At 36.3% G+C, this 17,768-nt stretch overlaps 1 protein-coding gene across 1 annotated transcript in view; it reads left to right on the top strand.

Annotated features, from left to right (window-relative positions):
• The window catches only part of RAD21L1 (RAD21 cohesin complex component like 1), a 27,367-nt gene that overhangs the window by 3,419 nt on the left and 6,180 nt on the right, over positions 1-17,768 (top strand). Inside the window, exons 3-11 of the mRNA XM_006756716.2 lie at positions 318-411; positions 2,113-2,219; positions 4,255-4,425; positions 5,330-5,425; positions 6,384-6,494; positions 8,120-8,346; positions 8,940-9,039; positions 9,853-9,977; positions 12,179-12,265. Of these exons, the coding sequence (XP_006756779.1) occupies positions 318-411; positions 2,113-2,219; positions 4,255-4,425; positions 5,330-5,425; positions 6,384-6,494; positions 8,120-8,346; positions 8,940-9,039; positions 9,853-9,977; positions 12,179-12,265 (1,118 nt within the window). The remainder of the gene's footprint in view (positions 1-317; positions 412-2,112; positions 2,220-4,254; positions 4,426-5,329; positions 5,426-6,383; positions 6,495-8,119; positions 8,347-8,939; positions 9,040-9,852; positions 9,978-12,178; positions 12,266-17,768) is intronic.

Below are 17,768 nucleotides of genomic sequence, written 5' to 3'. Positions count from 1 at the left end.
TAAATGATACTGATAGGTTTGTAGGGCTGCGGAGGCCCTGATTAGAAATTGGGATTTTATTTAAATGCACTGGGAAAGTCACTGAATCATTTTAAACATGGAAGTGATCTGATCTGATTTTGTATTTAAAATATCACTCTGGTTGCCTTGCAGAGAATGGACTGGAGAGAGACAGGAGTGGATACAAGAGAAACAGTTAGGGGACTAAGCAATAGTCCAGTGAGAGAAAGTCTTATTTAAATAAAAAAGATTGAGTTGGGAGTTTCTATTTTGCATAGCATGGTTACTTATTGAATGTGGTTTTTTATTCTTTTCAGGACTAGTTGACCTTCCAAAGGAGAATTTTGAAGCATCTTACAGTGCTATCACACTGCCAGAAGAATTTCATGATTTTGAAATCCAGAATGTGAAGTAAATTAGTTTATTTTCCTTCCATTTGACTTTCTTGATATTTTATTGTTTTCATCTTCAGATATCATGAATTCACAAGGAATGTAGTTAACTGTAGTAAACATAGACAAAAACTTAAATTTAGTGTGAAATTTCAAAGAACACCAAACAAATATCATTATATTTGCTCAATTTGCAATATTGATAGTATATTCACCCATTCATTCAGTAAATAATGATTGAGTGCCTTCTATATGCCAGACACTGTTCTAGGCACTGAGGAGATAGCAATGAGTAAAACACAGTTCCTGGCAGCATGAATCTTACATTTTAGTTGGAGTAGACAGACAATAAACAAATAAACAAGTAAATATACATTATGACATGAGATGATCATCATTATGAAGAGAAATAGAAAATAAAATAAGTAATAGAATGGTCAGGCAAGACTTTTCTAATAAGGTCAGAACAGAAACCAGGAGGAGGTACGGGAACAAATCATTCAATAACGCGAGGAAGAATACTTCAGGTACAGCAAGTGGAAAGAAAGGTGCGAAGGCAGAGTGCACTGGGCATTTTCAAGGCACAGCAAGGAAGCAGTGAGACTGGAGTGGAGTAAATGAGGGTCTGAATGGTAAGAAATGAGGTCAGAGAGGTAGCCAGGAAGGCAGATGTGGGGCTACAATAAGGTCTTTTATTTTACTTGGGGAGCACAGGAAGGTTTTAAATAGGAGAGTGATTGCACTTGACTGGATTTCAAGTGCTCTCTTTGGCCACTCACTATAGGGGAAAGGGGAGGAAGCCGAGAGTCTGTGAGAGATTATTGCAGTAAGAAGTCCAGGTGAGAGATGACAGTGTATGTCATTAGTTCTCAGTCTTCATTTATATCAAGGCGATAACAGTCAAATTATGAATATACTTTGAAGTCAGAGCCAACCGAATTTGCTGATTGGATATGGCTTTAAGAGAAAGAGAGATGTGAAGGATGACTCTATGATTTTTGACATGAGAATGGAGTTACCACTTAATGATATTAGGATAACTATGGAATGGCAGGTTTAAGAAGGACAGTGTGAAAGAAGTAAATTAGTTTTTGGATATAAGTTTTAAGGTGACTGTTATATATCCAAGGGGAGTAGGTAGGTAGTTAAATATCTGGGTCTGAGATTCAGGAAAGGGGTATGGATGGGATGTATAAATTTGGGAGTTGTGAATATTTAGATGAACTTCCACCATGAGTCATAAGATCTCCCAAGGAAGTAAGTATAGATTTTAAAGGCAATAAGGGAGAGAATGAGATCAACATCTACAGACTGAGTGTTGGGTCATTCCTAATAGTTAATAGTCTGGGAGATGAGGAAGGATAATAAAGGAGATGGAAAAGTAGCAGCCAATGGGATAGAAAGAAAATCAGGAGAGAGTGGTATTCCAGAGGCCAAAAGTAGAAAGTGTGTCATAAGGAGGGAAGTTTACATCTATTTCAAATGCTATTGTTGGGGTAAGTAAGATCGGACTGAGAGTTGACCATTGGACTTGGCAACCTGGAGGTCATAGGCATGTATAAGAAACTAGTGTTTATAAATAATACTATAGAGAAAATAAAAATCTTTATTTTTATAATAAAATATGGGTTTTTTGTTTTAGGGATGTTTTTGTTGTTTTGCAATATACTATAAAACATGTTCTGTTCACATGTTTTCCTCAATTTTATATTCTCCATAGTGCTATTGGTGTTGTAGAAAAATTTACTCAGAACCAAAGCAGACCAGAAGAAATCACACTTAGAGAAGATTATCACAATGTTCTACTTTTCCAAGCTGGGAACTTTGGTGAGAATATTTGGGAAATCAAAATTACATCATAATCAATTATATAGAATGTCCCAAAAAATGCATATAGACACTTTGAATAATTATAAAGGCAATGTTTATTAAAATATATTTCATTTTTAAAACTGAGCTATCAGTTATTAAAGTGTGTATGCATTTTGGGGGCACACCCTTTATTTGTGGTTTTGTATTGAAACTATGCCAATAGAAATAGCTATTTCTATGCCAGTAGAAATATCCTTAAAATGAATCTTTTGATATATAAATTTAACCCCCAATAATATTGTCCTTGCCTTTTTCTAGTATATGTGGGAAGACTATGTTCTTAGTAGACCGACAAACCTGGGTTCAAATATGGGCTTTCTCTGTGGACTTGCTGTGTGATACTGGACAAATTACCTATCTTCTCTAAGCCTTACTGCCCTATCCCTTACTGCTTTACTCCCCTAAATTGGGATACTTCTAGCAACATCACAGGGTTATTTTCCTTATACCCTTCTTTAATCCTTTCTACCAATAAGTGATATTTCTATTCTTCAAAAACTAATTTAAATCTAATGTCCTTCAAGAAATGTTTAATATTAATCCATCCTATTCTGAATACAATATAAGATTGAAGACAATGATTATTTCATTAATTGTATTTGTGTAATCTTGGTTCTTGTGATGCTCAGTGCTAGGAATATAGTGTCTTTTCATAAATGTTATCTTATTGACCAAGACTGATTTTTTTCTGCGGGGCGGGGGGTGGAGGGTGGGGTGAGGGAGTGTGCTATCAAGCTGTACCTGGAAAATGTGGATATATTTTTAGTTCTTTTTGAAAAGTCAATCTTTTCTTTTGAGCAAATCTTAAGTCCAGGACAATAAAGGTTGCCTTTTTAAACTCTTACTTTCTGGAGGATGTGTGCCTATAGAAGAATTTTCAATCTGAGTGGTACTTCATGATTTTATTTACTGACTAGCACTAACATGGATTGTTAGAGGGTGGACAGGAAAGACCGAACTCTGACCCTCTGGGATTTCAGACTCCTGGACATAGAGATTTAAACCCAGGGAAGGGAGAGAATATGTGCTCTCAGCCAATCTGGAAGAAGGCTAGTTTGAAGCAGGGAGTTTATCTGGTGCTGAAAGTGTCTTAGGAGTTTTCTATCATAAACTTCCACTTGGCAAAGTATTTTACCAGTCAGAATTCTAACACTGATACTACCCTACCACCAGCTCTGCTGGGTTCAGATCCTGGCTTTGTCATTTACTAGTATTATAGCGTGACTGTGTGCACATTACAAAACCTTTCTGTGGATGTGTTTCCTTGTTTGTACAATGAGGATTATACTAGTATCTTCCATTGCATAATGTAGTGCACATAAAAGCACTCAGTTAATGTTAGTTAATTTTGTCTTTTTACTGTTGTATCTTCAATCCCCCAAAACCTTTCTGTGGATGTGTTTCCTTGTTTGTACCATGAGGATTATACTAGTATCTTCCATTACATAATGTAGTGCACATAATAAACACTCAGTTAATATTAGTTAACTTTTGTCTTTTTACTGTTGAATCTTCAATCCCCCGCATATTGCCTAATACCCAGTCATTCAATAGGTCCTTATTGAATGAATGTAGTAAGCCCATTCTTTTCATTCCTAAGAAGGCAAACATATTTCTTATTTTTCTAAACCCCCATTATGGATAAACAACACAAGCAAGTATCCTTGAAATAATACTTGGTCAAGCAGGACATGACCTACCTAAAGTAGAAGAATTATTAAACTGTACCACAGCTAAAAGCTCTCTCCTGATGTTTTGGCTTTCTTTTTTCTTATTGTATTAGAAAAAGTGTTAGACTAGAAATCCAGTATCCACTAATCAGCTTAGTGACTTTAGTTTAATAATTCAACTAAGTGTTTTTAGCTTTCATTTTTCCTTACCTGTAAAATGAGGGGAAGGGGCTATAGAAGATGATTTATGAATTTCCTTCTAACCCTAAAATTCTGTGTTTTTCTGATTAACTCAGTATTCATGATATGTATGTATTTAGGGGCGGAACCTGAAATCCTGAGAAGCTATAGCTTCTTTGATGACAACATCTTGCTGAATTCCAATGGTCCTTTAGTTGAACATAGTTCTGGAAGCCTCAATGCAGAAAAATCTCTGTTCTATGACAGTGGAGATGGATTTGGTGATGAAGGGGCTGCAGGAGAAATGATTGGTATGCTGTCTGGTTCTATAGAAATTGGATATTTATTTCTGTGAAATTACTAATGTACTAGTAGATTTACTAGATCAAACTAAAATTTTAGGTATGCTTAATATAAATCCACACATTTTTTACACAAGTTTTCAAAGTTTGTAATATATTTAAACATTTAGGCTAGGTCTAAGTAAATAGCCATCTGTTTAAACATATTTTCTATATGTGAAATACTGCTTGCTTTAATTTTTAAAATTTTCTAATTTTTAGAAGGGAAAGAATGAGCTTAGTATAGTCCTCACAAAATATACTAGATCATATACAAAAAAACATTGTTTTCTTTAACAGAAATTGTGGGAGGGCTATTCTAAGGGATCTCTCCAGCATTTTATGTCATTTTTTAATTTTTTATATTATATGAAAGTGTAATAGGGTAGACAAAACTAGGAAATCCAAATGCACATATTTTAAAGATATTGATTGTTATACATCAAATAATTTTTTAATTCTCTGGCCTACATTAAAAGGCTGGTTATGGCAAATTTCTGGAATTTTGAAAATATGAAAAAATAGTGGCTCTACCTTAAATCTCTACCAAAGTAGTTTGAACACTTTTATTTCTTGATCTGAAACTAAACATGGCTTTGTAACAAGGCTACTATCTTAGTATTAGTATAGTATTTCCTGAAATCAAACATCTAAAAATATATTTTAAATAAAGGAAAGAAAATTAAGTATATAAAATTCTGTCATCCTGCATGAAATGTGATAATCTATGTATCCAATCAAATCTAATTAAGTAGGATTAATTTGTTTTTGTATCCTTTCACAATGCTTTGCATATAATAATGCCAATCAACGTTTAGTGAACAAATGATAGATTCAACTCTGTATGACAAAAGTATTTATTGTGTTTTTCAAGACAACCTATTACAAGATGATGAAAATATCCTGTTAGAAGACATGCATTTGAACAAAGAAGTTTCCATGCCTCCTGAGCCTCCCAATACTATAGTGGGTATGTTGAAATTTTCTTTGTGTAGAAAGTGAACAGTGGCTAATATTCAAATTAAGCTTTAGAACTTCTGGGTTTAAGTAGCAGTATAGTATATTGGAAGATAATAAAAAATGTCCTGCAAACTCTTAGTATGACTCAATAAAATGCAGATTAAGATACTGGGTTCTGAGAAAGGTACAATAGTAGTTATTTATCAAGGACTGGGTTAATTTGGTATGAGAGCACATTTAAATACTTTGCCAAAATACTGTGCTTTTGAATCATTAAAACAACATATGTTACATGGTAAAAAACATCATTAATGTTTGACATTAATATGGTTATTAATTATATTAATGTCATATTAATATGGTTTGACAACCTATATACAATTTGAGAGAAGTTACAAATGGGAGGATATTTTATACTTGAAATTTATGTGAAGGCACCTCAAATGATTTGAGGTCTTTTCGTCTACTTTTTTTTTTCTTAGCATTAAAAATATGATTGGCTTCACGTTCATGTGATATTGGTTTCTAACACAACAGTAGAAATTTAAAATGTTACAAGAGATAGACAATTAAAATTTAGTTATGTTTTCATGGGTCAACTATTCAATTATTTAATAGATTATAAAAATTTTAGCAGACATATAATCACAGTTAAGTCAGTTATTTGTTATGGTTAGTACCACTGTTTTCACTTTCACTGAGACTATAGTCACAGTCACATCGAAGTCCAGCCTTAGATGTCACATGTGCAAAAGAGGGTGATCATACCTGACTCACCTAGACACTGTGGGTCCCAGACCATATAATAGCTGAGCCTCTTCAACTCTATTAAATACATGATTCTAACAATTCAGATGTGGCTCCAGATGGCAATATAAATATTCAATTAGTCTATCTTTCACTTTAATTTTCAAATAGTCCTCCAGCTATTATTTCTTTATAATTCCTTTTATGGTGGTGTTGATTAGTAGAACCAGATAATCCAAAGTGTATACATCTACTGGAAAATGAAAAAATGCATGAAACCACATTATCAAATGAAGAGGAAGGATTTACCCTTGTTCCGATTGATACTTCAGGTCAGTCATTCATGTTTTTATTTTTGACACCTACTATCTTATTCACTGTTAAATATTTGAATAATCTATGAAATATTTTAGGAGGTTGGTAATCTAGTAATAACATTTGTAATACAAAGGGAAGAGTGTGAAGGAATTTTGAGATGACCCTTTCATTCTATTCTGTTCTGATCAAACCATATTTCCAGTTTGGGAAACTGGAAAATTTTAAATTGAGTTCAGTTCCAGTAGTTATTGAGCCATTACTCTGTACTGGGCACAAATGAAGAAGACATAGTCCTTGCTATTAAGGAAATTAAAATTATAAATATGTATATATATTTAATTTTAATATATATATTTAACACATAGACGCAGACAAAAGTATGGTGATAACCAGAGGGAATTGGGGTGGGGGAGATGGAAGAGGGCAAATTGGGGATAAATGAGGATGGAAAGGTACTTTACTTGGCAATAGGTGCATGATGAATTATACATGTGATATTTTATTGAGTTGTACACTTGAAACCTGTATTGTTAACCAATGCCACCCCAATAAACTCAATAAAAAAGGAAGCTTACAATCTCATCACTAAATAAATAAACATGTAAATGAATATCAAATAAGGCATAATAAAAGAACCAGAAGAGAGGTACTATCTTTTCTAACATTTAACCTCAAGCGTGTTTTTAGGAATAACAATAAATATGAATCTAATATATAACTAAACCTTTTGGGAGGCACTAGTTTTAAGTAGTATATTTGATATGGATTTCAGTTTATAAACTCAGATATGCCAGGAATAAAGCATTCAAGGTTTTCTTTACCAAATTCAATTCTGAGCTTCTACCCCATGGGGCTGGCAAGAATTTCAGTCTGCTCCCTTATCTGCCCTAAGCCATGTGATATCAAAATTTGGGGGAAATATGTGACCAGTGGAAGGGAACGCCTGGTTATCAACCACACCAGTGTGTGGTGCCCACTGTCCCAGCCTGCATAGCTTCTGGAGTCATCACACAGCCAGCTCCTCTGGGATCTTACCCCAGGATGTCACTGAGGCACATCAGCAATCTGGTTTCTGTTCTTTCTGGATCCATCTGATCCCAGATCTTCACATTCTTGGAAATCTCACCTTCTGTCCCCTTTTACATCTTTACTAAGGAAAAACTTAACTTTTGCTCTCAACCTAGTAAAATGTCCTTTGGGAACGAAATCCCATGGACTACCCACTTAGACTTTGTGTATGAATTTCAGTGGGAAAGGAAAAAATATGCTGGACAAATACAAGTCAATGTTTCAAAAGCTATTCTGTTATGTATATATTTTAAGGAACCTCAGAATTGAGTGACTTCCTCATCAATATATCCTCTGCTCTACATTTTCTCAGTTGTCCGCTAAGTAGGTCAACAGAATTCTCCTCAGAGCCTTGGAGAAACACTTCAAAGTGTGTGAATTCTTGGCTGCTTAGACACTCTAGTTGTGCAAAAACTTTTTAAAGCATAATTTTCAGTAGAGAGATGGGAATTTTCTTCTCTATGCATCTCTGTAGGTTGTATTGCGGTAGACATTACTTAGATTGCGGTGCCTAGAATATTTTACAAAGCTGTACAATCAATCACATTTGTGCCTATTTTCTTATATTTAGATATTGCTTGGAAAAGGAAAAACAAAAAGAGGAAATTGCTCATAGATCCAGTCAAGGAGATCAGCAGCAAAACTATGCATAAACAGATTACTTTCTTTGCTGACACTCTCATGGTTTTGGAACTTGCACCTCCTACCCAAAGATTGATGATGTGGAAAACAAGGGGAGGAGTGGATACACTTCTGTCATCTGCTACCCAGGATTTGATTCATACTGAACTGAAAATGGTAATAGTTTTCCATCCTTTTACATGGGGGCAATGTTTAGTTATCCTATCTAATAAAAGAGTAATATGCAAATTGACCATCACTCCAACACACAAGATGGCCACCCCCAAGTGGACACAAGATGGCCGGCAGTTGTGGGTGATCAGGCCTGCAAGGGAGGGCAGTTAGGGGTGACCAGGCCAGCAGGGGAGGGCAGCTGGGGGTGACCAGGCTGGCAGGAGAGAGCAGTTAGGGGCAACCAGGCTGGCAGGGGAGTGGTTAGGGGGTGATCAGGCTAGCAGGCAGAAGTGGTTGGGAGCCAGCAGTCCTGGATTGTGAGAGGGATCCCACATTGGAGAGGGTGCAGGCTGGGCTGAGGGGCCCCCCCCCCCCGCACAAATTTCGTGCACCAGGCCTCTAGTAAATAAATAAACACATATTTACACTCATATAGTCAAGAGCTTAAACTTATAAAAAAATACCTCCTTATTTTTAATTAATTTGCTGGATGTGTGTGCATGAATTATAATTTTGACTTTTTAGCATATTTGCTTGTATTTATTGAATTGCTTTACTTGTACAAAATCTAGAAACAAAAATGTGTATTTTTACAGTTGTTTACAAAATGCTTTCTGTCTTCTGGCTTTAAACTTGGAAGAAAATTGATACAAAAGGAATCAATAAGTGAAGAAATGGGGGGCAGAAACGTAGTAGGTAAGACATCCTAATTCTGTTGATGTTGAGGGGAATGTAAACTTTCCTTTTATATTTCAAAATGAGGATGGGATCCATCTTTATATTCCAGACTATAAATGCTATCTCTAGAAGAATATTTGAATTTAAAAGAAATGGTTATGTAAGCATTGTATTTTTCAGCTTTATGGATTAATTTTTGTCCACAAAGCTACATAAAAAGATGAAGTTTATATACAGTGTGTACTACTCTTAATCTCACACTTTCCCACCACCTCCACCCCAAGGCAGTATTCACAAACCTCCAACAAAGAAAAATTTTATATCTAGTAAGTTAATGTTTCACTTTAACACAACATGAAAAAAGTCACCTAGTGATAATAGCATTTAAACAATATAGTTAACCTGAGACAGGTCTTTCCATACACCCAGAGGATACATGGAGTATTAATGATTGCTGATTATTATTGTGACTATTATAAAGGAATAATAAAGCCAACTTATGTGGTGAGTGAGCCTCTGCTTCCTGACCACCATTCCTGAAAACATTAAAATCCGCTGAACGATATACTAAGTGGGCTTGAACTATCCCTGTTGTCTGTGAGTAAACGTATGGGGGTAAGTGCTGAGGAGATAGCTGGTGCAGGATGGGGGGTGGAGGTGAAAAAGAAGCAGATGTGGGGAAAGGGAAGATAAATATGTGACAGAGAGAGTTGGAACACACTTTGTTTTAATGGATCACAGTGCCAGAAGTTTTCTTTTATAACAATCATATTCGAATTTAAGTTGGAAAGATATTTTGGTAAAATCTTTTTTACTCCCTTAATAATTCAGAGACCTCCATGATGAAAGATCCAAATTCCCAGCAAGAGTTAAGCCAACCCAAAACTTGGCAGGATATGACTGATGAATCTCACTATAGCTCTCAAGGGGATACTAATAAAAATATTAGCTTTGAGGTAAGTTAACCAAAGAGAATCATAAAGATATTATTTTTCTGACAAGATATAGTAAAGGAATGTTGAGACTCTAATTAGTTTCTTCTTACATTTATAGTTTATATTTTCATCTCACACTATCCTGTAATTTCTTCAGTAAGTAGCAGTACTACAGGATAAAACATGATTTTCATCTGTAGAACAGGATTTTCTAGAAGTTTAGGATAGTTAATCACAAGAAAAGCAGTTTCATTCTGAAATAGTACTTTGTGTGGTGCATTAAATAAGTGATTGTACTTGAATCTGGTTACATGCTGGGAATATTACTAGGCCCCAGTTTGTCATGGAATCTTCTAGGACTCTAGACAATACACCTGTGTTTTGATTTTGATCTAAATTCACCCTTCCCACCTTTAAGAATAGTATGTTTTGGACCCATCAGTTACCTTAGCTTTGCTTCTGAACGACTATATAAAGATTCCATGACCAAAATAAAATTTTAAACATTTTTTTTATTGGAAGACATAACTTTTACTTAAAAAAACATAGTTATTTGAAAACATACTTGGAAACAATGTACTATAAAATATTTTCTCAATTGTCACTTTATTCTGTACAAATGTAAATATTATAGCCATACCAAATAAAAATAAACCAGTGCTTTTCTACTCTGTCCCATCATCACTGTACTTTGATAACCACTCTGGGAATTCAGAGTCAGCCCACACTGAAACTGAATGCCCTTGGAAGGAAAGACAATTTCATAATGCACTAAAAGAGAATGTGTTTTACTAAATATTAGATAACATACTAGATATTGGATACTGGGATACTACTCTCTTCTTTATTTGGGCTCAGGCATTTCTTAGAGCACAACTCCTGAAAATTATGACTAAACAAGCTTGTTTAGTTTATGACTTTTTAACATTAACAAAATTGATTTCACCCTCGCTGGTTTGGCTCAGTGACTAGAGCGACGACCTGTAGACTGAAGGGTCCCGGGTTCAATTCCGATCAAGGTTGCAGGCTCCATCCCCAGTAGGGGGCGTGCAGGAGGCAGCCAATCAATGATTTTTCTCTCATTGATGTTTCTATCTCTCCCCTGTCCCTTCCTCTCTGAAATCAATTTTAAAAAATTTTAATTGATTTTCCCAAGTGCTTGGAGTGAAGGAAAGAGACTGATGCAGTGGTTCTTTTGAACCTTTTACTCCTTTATCCTATGCTCATGCTTTAACCTTCAATTTCATTCTTATTCTTCTTCCAAAAATGGTAAGCAGATGTGAAATAGAGTCAGGAATGAGAAAACAATCAGTTTGAAGGGACAGGAAAATATTGATTCCAAGTAATCATTTTCAACTCTTCATAAAACAGAATTTTTATGTAGAGTAACTAAAGAATTGAGAGTATCTAAAATGTAGAATATTCATAAAAATTAAGAGAGGAAAAACATGTTTCCACAAATATGTATATTAAAGAATAAAATGCAACTCCTTATATTCACTAACATTTTTTAAAACTGAAGTGAAACATCAAGTAAGAAACTGTTGTAGGAAGCTCCTAACTTAGTCAAGATCATAGATGACAGACACCTGGGTATGAAGCTTGGTGACAGGTTGAAGATGAAAAAGGCTCACAGCTTCTATAGCAATGAAAAGGGGAGAGGAGGGGAAATGAAGAATTCCTGGCTTTCTCTTTTTCCTTCTTCCTTTATGTCTCTGCTCCCCTTCCAGATACAGCTTTTCTTCCCTTTTGCCAGTGACAGCTCCAGCAGTGGTGGAAGAATCCTGCCATGGCCCTGGGTGGGGATAGTAATATCCCTTTTCTCATTCTCACCCTCTCTACTTGCAGATCTCCTCATTCTGCCACCCGGTACTGGCATGGGAATAGAGGTAGGGGACTGGGGCTAGATAAGATGCTTCAAAGGAAAGTGACCTCAGCCACACAGCAGCAGAGACTTTTGATATGAGATCTGCAGTGTCGAGAGATATAGGAGTGACAAGGATAGGAAGCAAGGGGGAAGGGGCATGCAAGTTCCTCTTTTGTAGGAGGCATATGGAAAACAGGAATATTTACGCTGGAGGCAGCCTACCTGGACTATGGTATTGTAAATTAGTTTTATAAATGAGCATTCATGTGATTAAAACATTTAACAAAATGAGATTGTTCCTGTGATGACGACTACTACTGTGATAACTTACCCATTCTTTTCTAATTTGTTTTAGCAGGATATTGTTTCTTTGGCTGCTGAGGAATCCTCTTTAATGAATGTTACCTTAGCACAAGGAATTGAAAATGGTTCAGTTGAATTGGTAAATATATGTATAGTCTTGGAAATGTTCTTCAAAACTTTGTTCCTAAATGTTTAACACCTTGTTTACCTAAACATTGGTTTTTAGAGTTATAATGTTACTTTCTAAAATTATAATTTATATTAGTTATCTCAACAAATGTGTGTGTGAGTGGTTTGATAATACAATTTCAGAATTGCTTTGGCTTTTTTGTTTTGAAACTTCAAATAATTTTAAAGGAAGCTGTGAGAATTTATGCTTATCAAAAGTAGTAACAGATTAAAAAGGTTGACAATCACTGTTTTAAGTTATTCTTATAAAATCTCTAGAGAAAGAGTTCTATTAGGGGTGTGGCCTAAGGCATTTGAAATTTATTTTAGGGGACTTCTGGTCAAGATGGTGGTGTAGGTAAATGCAGTACTCTCATCCTGCCACAACCATTGGCAGAATAGGAAAACACTGTGCTCATATCATCCTGCCACAACTACAAAATTATAACTAAACTATAGAACAACCATCATTTAAAAAAAAAAAAAAAAGAACAAGCATCATTCAGAACTGACTGAAATCTGGCTGAATGGAAGCCCTATAACAGGGAATTAAAGAAGAAGCCACAATGAGATTGGTAGGAGGGGTGGAGATGCAGAACCAGCTGATCCCACACCCATGTGTGGCAGATAAATATCAGGAGGGATATCTCAGCTGAGGAGCTAGAGGTCCCAGCTCCAACCAGGCCCCCCAACCCAGGGTTCCAGTTCCAGGAAGGGAAGCCCCATAAGTCCCAGCTGTAAGAACCAGCAGGGATTGCCTCAAGTGAGCGTAGACCTGCATAGTGAAGGGTCTTGTGTTTGATTCCTAGTCAAGGGCGCATACCTGGGTTGTTTTGATCCCCTGGTGCATGCAGGAGGCAGCCAATCAATGTGTCTCATATCTATGTTTCTCTTTCTCTCTCTCTCCCCTTTTCCTTTCTTACCTCCCTCCCTTCAACTCTCTCTAAAAATCAATGGAAAAAATATCCTCAGGTGAGGATTAACAAACAATAACAACAACAAAAACAGCGGGGATTGAGGCTGAGGGAAAGGGAGGGCTACTGGAGTACCAGGCAGTTCCTTTTAAAGGGCCCACACACTGACTTACACAGACTCTCTCTGAACTCCAGCACTGGGATAGCAGCTTGAAAGGCACCAGGGACATGTGGAGAGGAACTGAATTGTCTGCCATCAGGGCAAGAGCTGGACCAATAAAGAACTTCCCAGATAAGAAAAAGCTAAAGGAGTTCATCACCACCAAACCAGTACTGTATGAAATGGTAAAGGGTCTTCTTTAAAAAGTAGAAAATTAAAAATATGAACAATAAAGTGGCAATAAATACATATCTATCAACAATTGAATGTAAAAGACAAAATAAATGAACTAACAGAATGGAAACAGACTCATAGATACAGAGAACATTCTGATGGTTGACAGAAGGGAGGGGATTAGGTGAAAAAGGTGAAGAGATTAAGAAGTACAAATTGGTTATCACAGAATAGTCATGGGGATGTAAAGCACAACATAAGGAATATAGTCAATAATATTCTAATAACTAAGTATGGTGTCAGATAGATACAAGATTTATCTGGTTGATCACTTAGTAAGTTATGTAATGTCTTATCAGTGGGGTGTAGAGTTGAAACTAATATAATAATGTATGTCAACTGTAATTGAAAAATTTTTAAATGATTAAAAAAGGAAGTTTTACTATATTTATCAAAAATGTATGGGAATCTTTTTCCCAAAAGATTATATGGCTCAAAGCCTATATCAGTGGTTCTCAACCTTCTGGTGCTTTAAATACAGTTCCTCATGTTGTGACCCAACCATAAAATTATTTTCGTTGCTACTTCATAACTGTAAAGTTGCTACTGTTATGAATTGTAATGTAAATATCTGATATGCAGGATGGTATTAGACGACCCCTGTGAAAAGAGTCGTTCAACTCCAAAGGGGTCGTTCAACCACCAAAGGGGTCATGACCCACAGATTGAGAATCGCTGGCCTATATCTATATAAGACTTGAGAAAGAAGATAGCCTGCTCAAAGGGCCACAGGTCAATAGCAAAACTATATATATAAAAGCCTAAGTGACCAGCTGACTGGCCAGTAGCTATGACATGCAATGACCACCAGGGGGCAGATGCTCAACACAGGAGCTGCGGTTCTCGGGTGATGCACAGAGAACCAGAGAGGAGGGAGCCCAATTCCAGGGTGTGTCACCCAAGAACCACCCTCTCACAATCTGGGACCCCTCAGGGGATGTCAGAGAGCGGGTTTCGGGACCCCACCAGTGCACAAATCCGTGCACCAGGCCTCTAGTTATAAATAATGCTGCAGTGAACTTCCAGGCTATATAGATCAGTCTGCACCTCTACAGTTACTTCATGATATGAAATTATTAGAGCAAAGAGTATGATCATTTTTAGAACTTTTGATATATATTGACAAATTGTTTTTTTACAAAAGAATTTTATCAGCTTACATATTCATCAGGAGTACATGAAAGGGCTTGTTTTCCTGCAGATGTAGCCTATTTTTTTAACCTTTATTAATTTTATAAATAAAAAATGAAATCACAGAATCACAAAAAAGCAAAGCTAGAAGTAATGTTTGACCTGCCTAACTCAATATATATTATTATTTTCTTTCTCTAGTTTTTGCCCAGAGTGCTAAAAGCATTTTTAAGATTGTAATGAATTTTAGCAGACGTTTCTTAGTAAATAATATCAACACATTGAATGCTTGATATTTTAAATAATCATTATGATGAGTTCTAAGGTTATTAGATTTTTTTTTTCATAGGTGGAAAACAGACTGAATTCTCTGGATAATCTAGAACAGAATAAATACCTAAACTGTTTACCTGAAGCATTTAAATAGCTGAGCCTGAAGTGGGTTGATTTATGTTCTCTTTTCTCCTTGCCTCTATAGACAGAGGTTATTTTCGAGCAAACCACAACACAGCACAAGTTCAGCTGTTTTAATAATCCACTGGGCTTTCTACACAAGGGATTCAGTTGTAGGGTGTCCAGATAGATCAGGTGGACAGGCTTCATTCAGCAAAGCACACAAACTATTTCTTCTGAACCTTTTCTTGGTTAGTTTAGTTGTGCAATATAGGTCAAGCTTCAGTCTCATGGATCTTTAACAAAGAGTTGGACCATTGCTTTTTACATTTGAAAAATAGCATTTTGTGTATTTAACAATAAAAATCAACATTAGTAATTGGATGAGCTCATTTATCCAAAAACAGACCAGAAAGGAATAAACATCCATTGTAACTGGAGGGATTGGGAAAACTCTTCAGAATAAAGTGACCATATTTTCAAATTTTCTTTGGAATGTAAGAAAGGATACAGCATCGGTAGGATTAGGAAGCCATAAAGCTGGTGGGGATGGGGAGCCAGCAGTCCCCTTAGCCTCAAATAATTTAAAATGTCAGACAGGCCCTAGCTGGTTTGGCTCAGCAGATAGAGTGTCGGCCTGCTGACTGAAGGGTCCCAGTTCAATTCTGGTCAAGGGCACATGCCCAGGTTGCAGGCTCGATCCCCAATAGGGACGTGCAGAAGGCAGCCGATCAATGATTCTCTCTCATTATTGCTTTTTTCTCTCTCTCCCTCTTCCTCTCTGAAATCAATAGAAAATATTTTTAAAAAAGAATAAAATGTCATACAGAATATTCTGGAGTTTTCTGAAATCATTTTGGAGTTCTTGTAATTGAAAGCACTTTTAGGAAGTATCCAGGCTCCAGAGATACACATGAAAGCAGGACAGTGAACCCGTGAAAAGGTGACACAGATGCTGTTGTGTTGCATGGTCAGAGCTAGCTTAGGGAAAAGTATAAAGTAGGTCAGATTTGGGCCACTTTCCTTGCCCCAACTCTTTGTGGGCCTGCTTTTTTATCAGATTCAACAGCACCTTTCTTGTGTCCAGTTCTGTTCTCAGCTCATAAGGTGTTAGATGATAAGGGCTTTGAGTGGGTTCCTGTGAAGGGATTTCAACTTTACGGTTTTTCAATACTGAGGTGCTGCTGAAGGCTTAAAAACAGAAAAGAATGAATCTATTCAGGTAACGATAGGCAGTTGGTTGATCTCTTTTGGATAAGGCACCCTCAAAATCTGAAAGGTTTCTAACCCAATTGTACACAAACTGCTTAACATCAGTTATTGTTAAGAGCTCTTGTATCACCAAGTAAGTTCAGATAAAGGCCTTTACAAGGCAGGTTTTTTAATATATAGCTTTATGTTTACTCCTGTTAACTGAGTTCAGATTAACCAGAGCTGAAATAAGTCCTAGCCAAAAGTGGTGATCTTTGCTGACTGTTTTTCAAAGCAAGGGCCCAATATCCTGGATGCATTACCAGTAAAGACAACAGAATCTCCTACTCTGGAGCCCCTTATCAGAAGATTGCCTGGGGCAGATGACATGATACTGTATATAGAGACCTCTAAAGAAACTACCAAGGACTGATAAATGAATTCAGTAAAGTAGCAAGATACAAAATGAATATCCAGAAATCAGTTGCATTTATATACATCAAAAATGAAGTATCAGAAAGGAAAAGTAAGAAAACAATCCAATTTACACTTGTATTAAAAGAAACAACACCTAGGAATAAATTTAATCAAGGATGTAAAAGATCTGTACTCAGAAAATTATAAGACACTGAAGATACAAATAAGTGGAAGCCTATAAATTGTTCATGGATAAGAAGAATTAATATCATTAAAATGCCCATACTACCCAAAGCAATCTATAGATTCAATGCAATTCCTATCAAGATACCAATGGCGTATTTCACAGAACTAGAACAAATATTCCAAAAATTTATATGGAACCATAAAAGACTCCGAGTAGCCACAGCAATCTTGAGAAAGAACAAAGTTGGAGGAATCACACTACCTGATATCAAACTATACCACAAGGCCATAATAATCAAAACCGCATGGTGCTGGCATAAAAACAGACATTTAATGAATGGAACAGAATGGAAAGCCCAGAATAAACCCACACCTTTATGGTCAATTAATATTTGACAGCCTGGTCAGTGTGGCTCACTGGTTGAGTGTTGCTCCATGAATCAGAAGTTCAAGATTCCATTCCCGATCAGGGCACATGCCCAAGTTGCAGCTCGATCTCCAGTAGGGGTGTGCAGGAAGCAGCCAATTAATGATTCTCTCATGTTTCTGTCTCCCTCTCCACCTCCCTTCCTCTCTCTGAAATCAATAATATATATATTTTAAATGTATGACAAAGGAGGCAAGAACATGCAATGAGGTAAAGACAGTCTATTCCAGCAGTCGCCAACTGGTGGTCCGTGGACCTCTGGTGGTCTGTGAGGTCCAAGAGGTTGGCGACCACTGGTCTATTCAATAAATGGTGTTAGAAAATTGGACAGATAACTCCAAAAAAATGAATTTGGACCACCTTCTTATACTGGTCACAAGAATAAACTCAAAATGGATAAAAGACTTAAGTGTTAAAACAG

Source organism: Myotis davidii, unplaced genomic scaffold (assembly GCF_000327345.1).
Source record: "Myotis davidii unplaced genomic scaffold, ASM32734v1 scaffold354, whole genome shotgun sequence".
In the NCBI taxonomy this organism is placed as follows: Eukaryota; Metazoa; Chordata; class Mammalia; order Chiroptera; family Vespertilionidae; genus Myotis; species Myotis davidii.
This window is presented reverse-complemented; position numbering and strand designations above follow the sequence as displayed.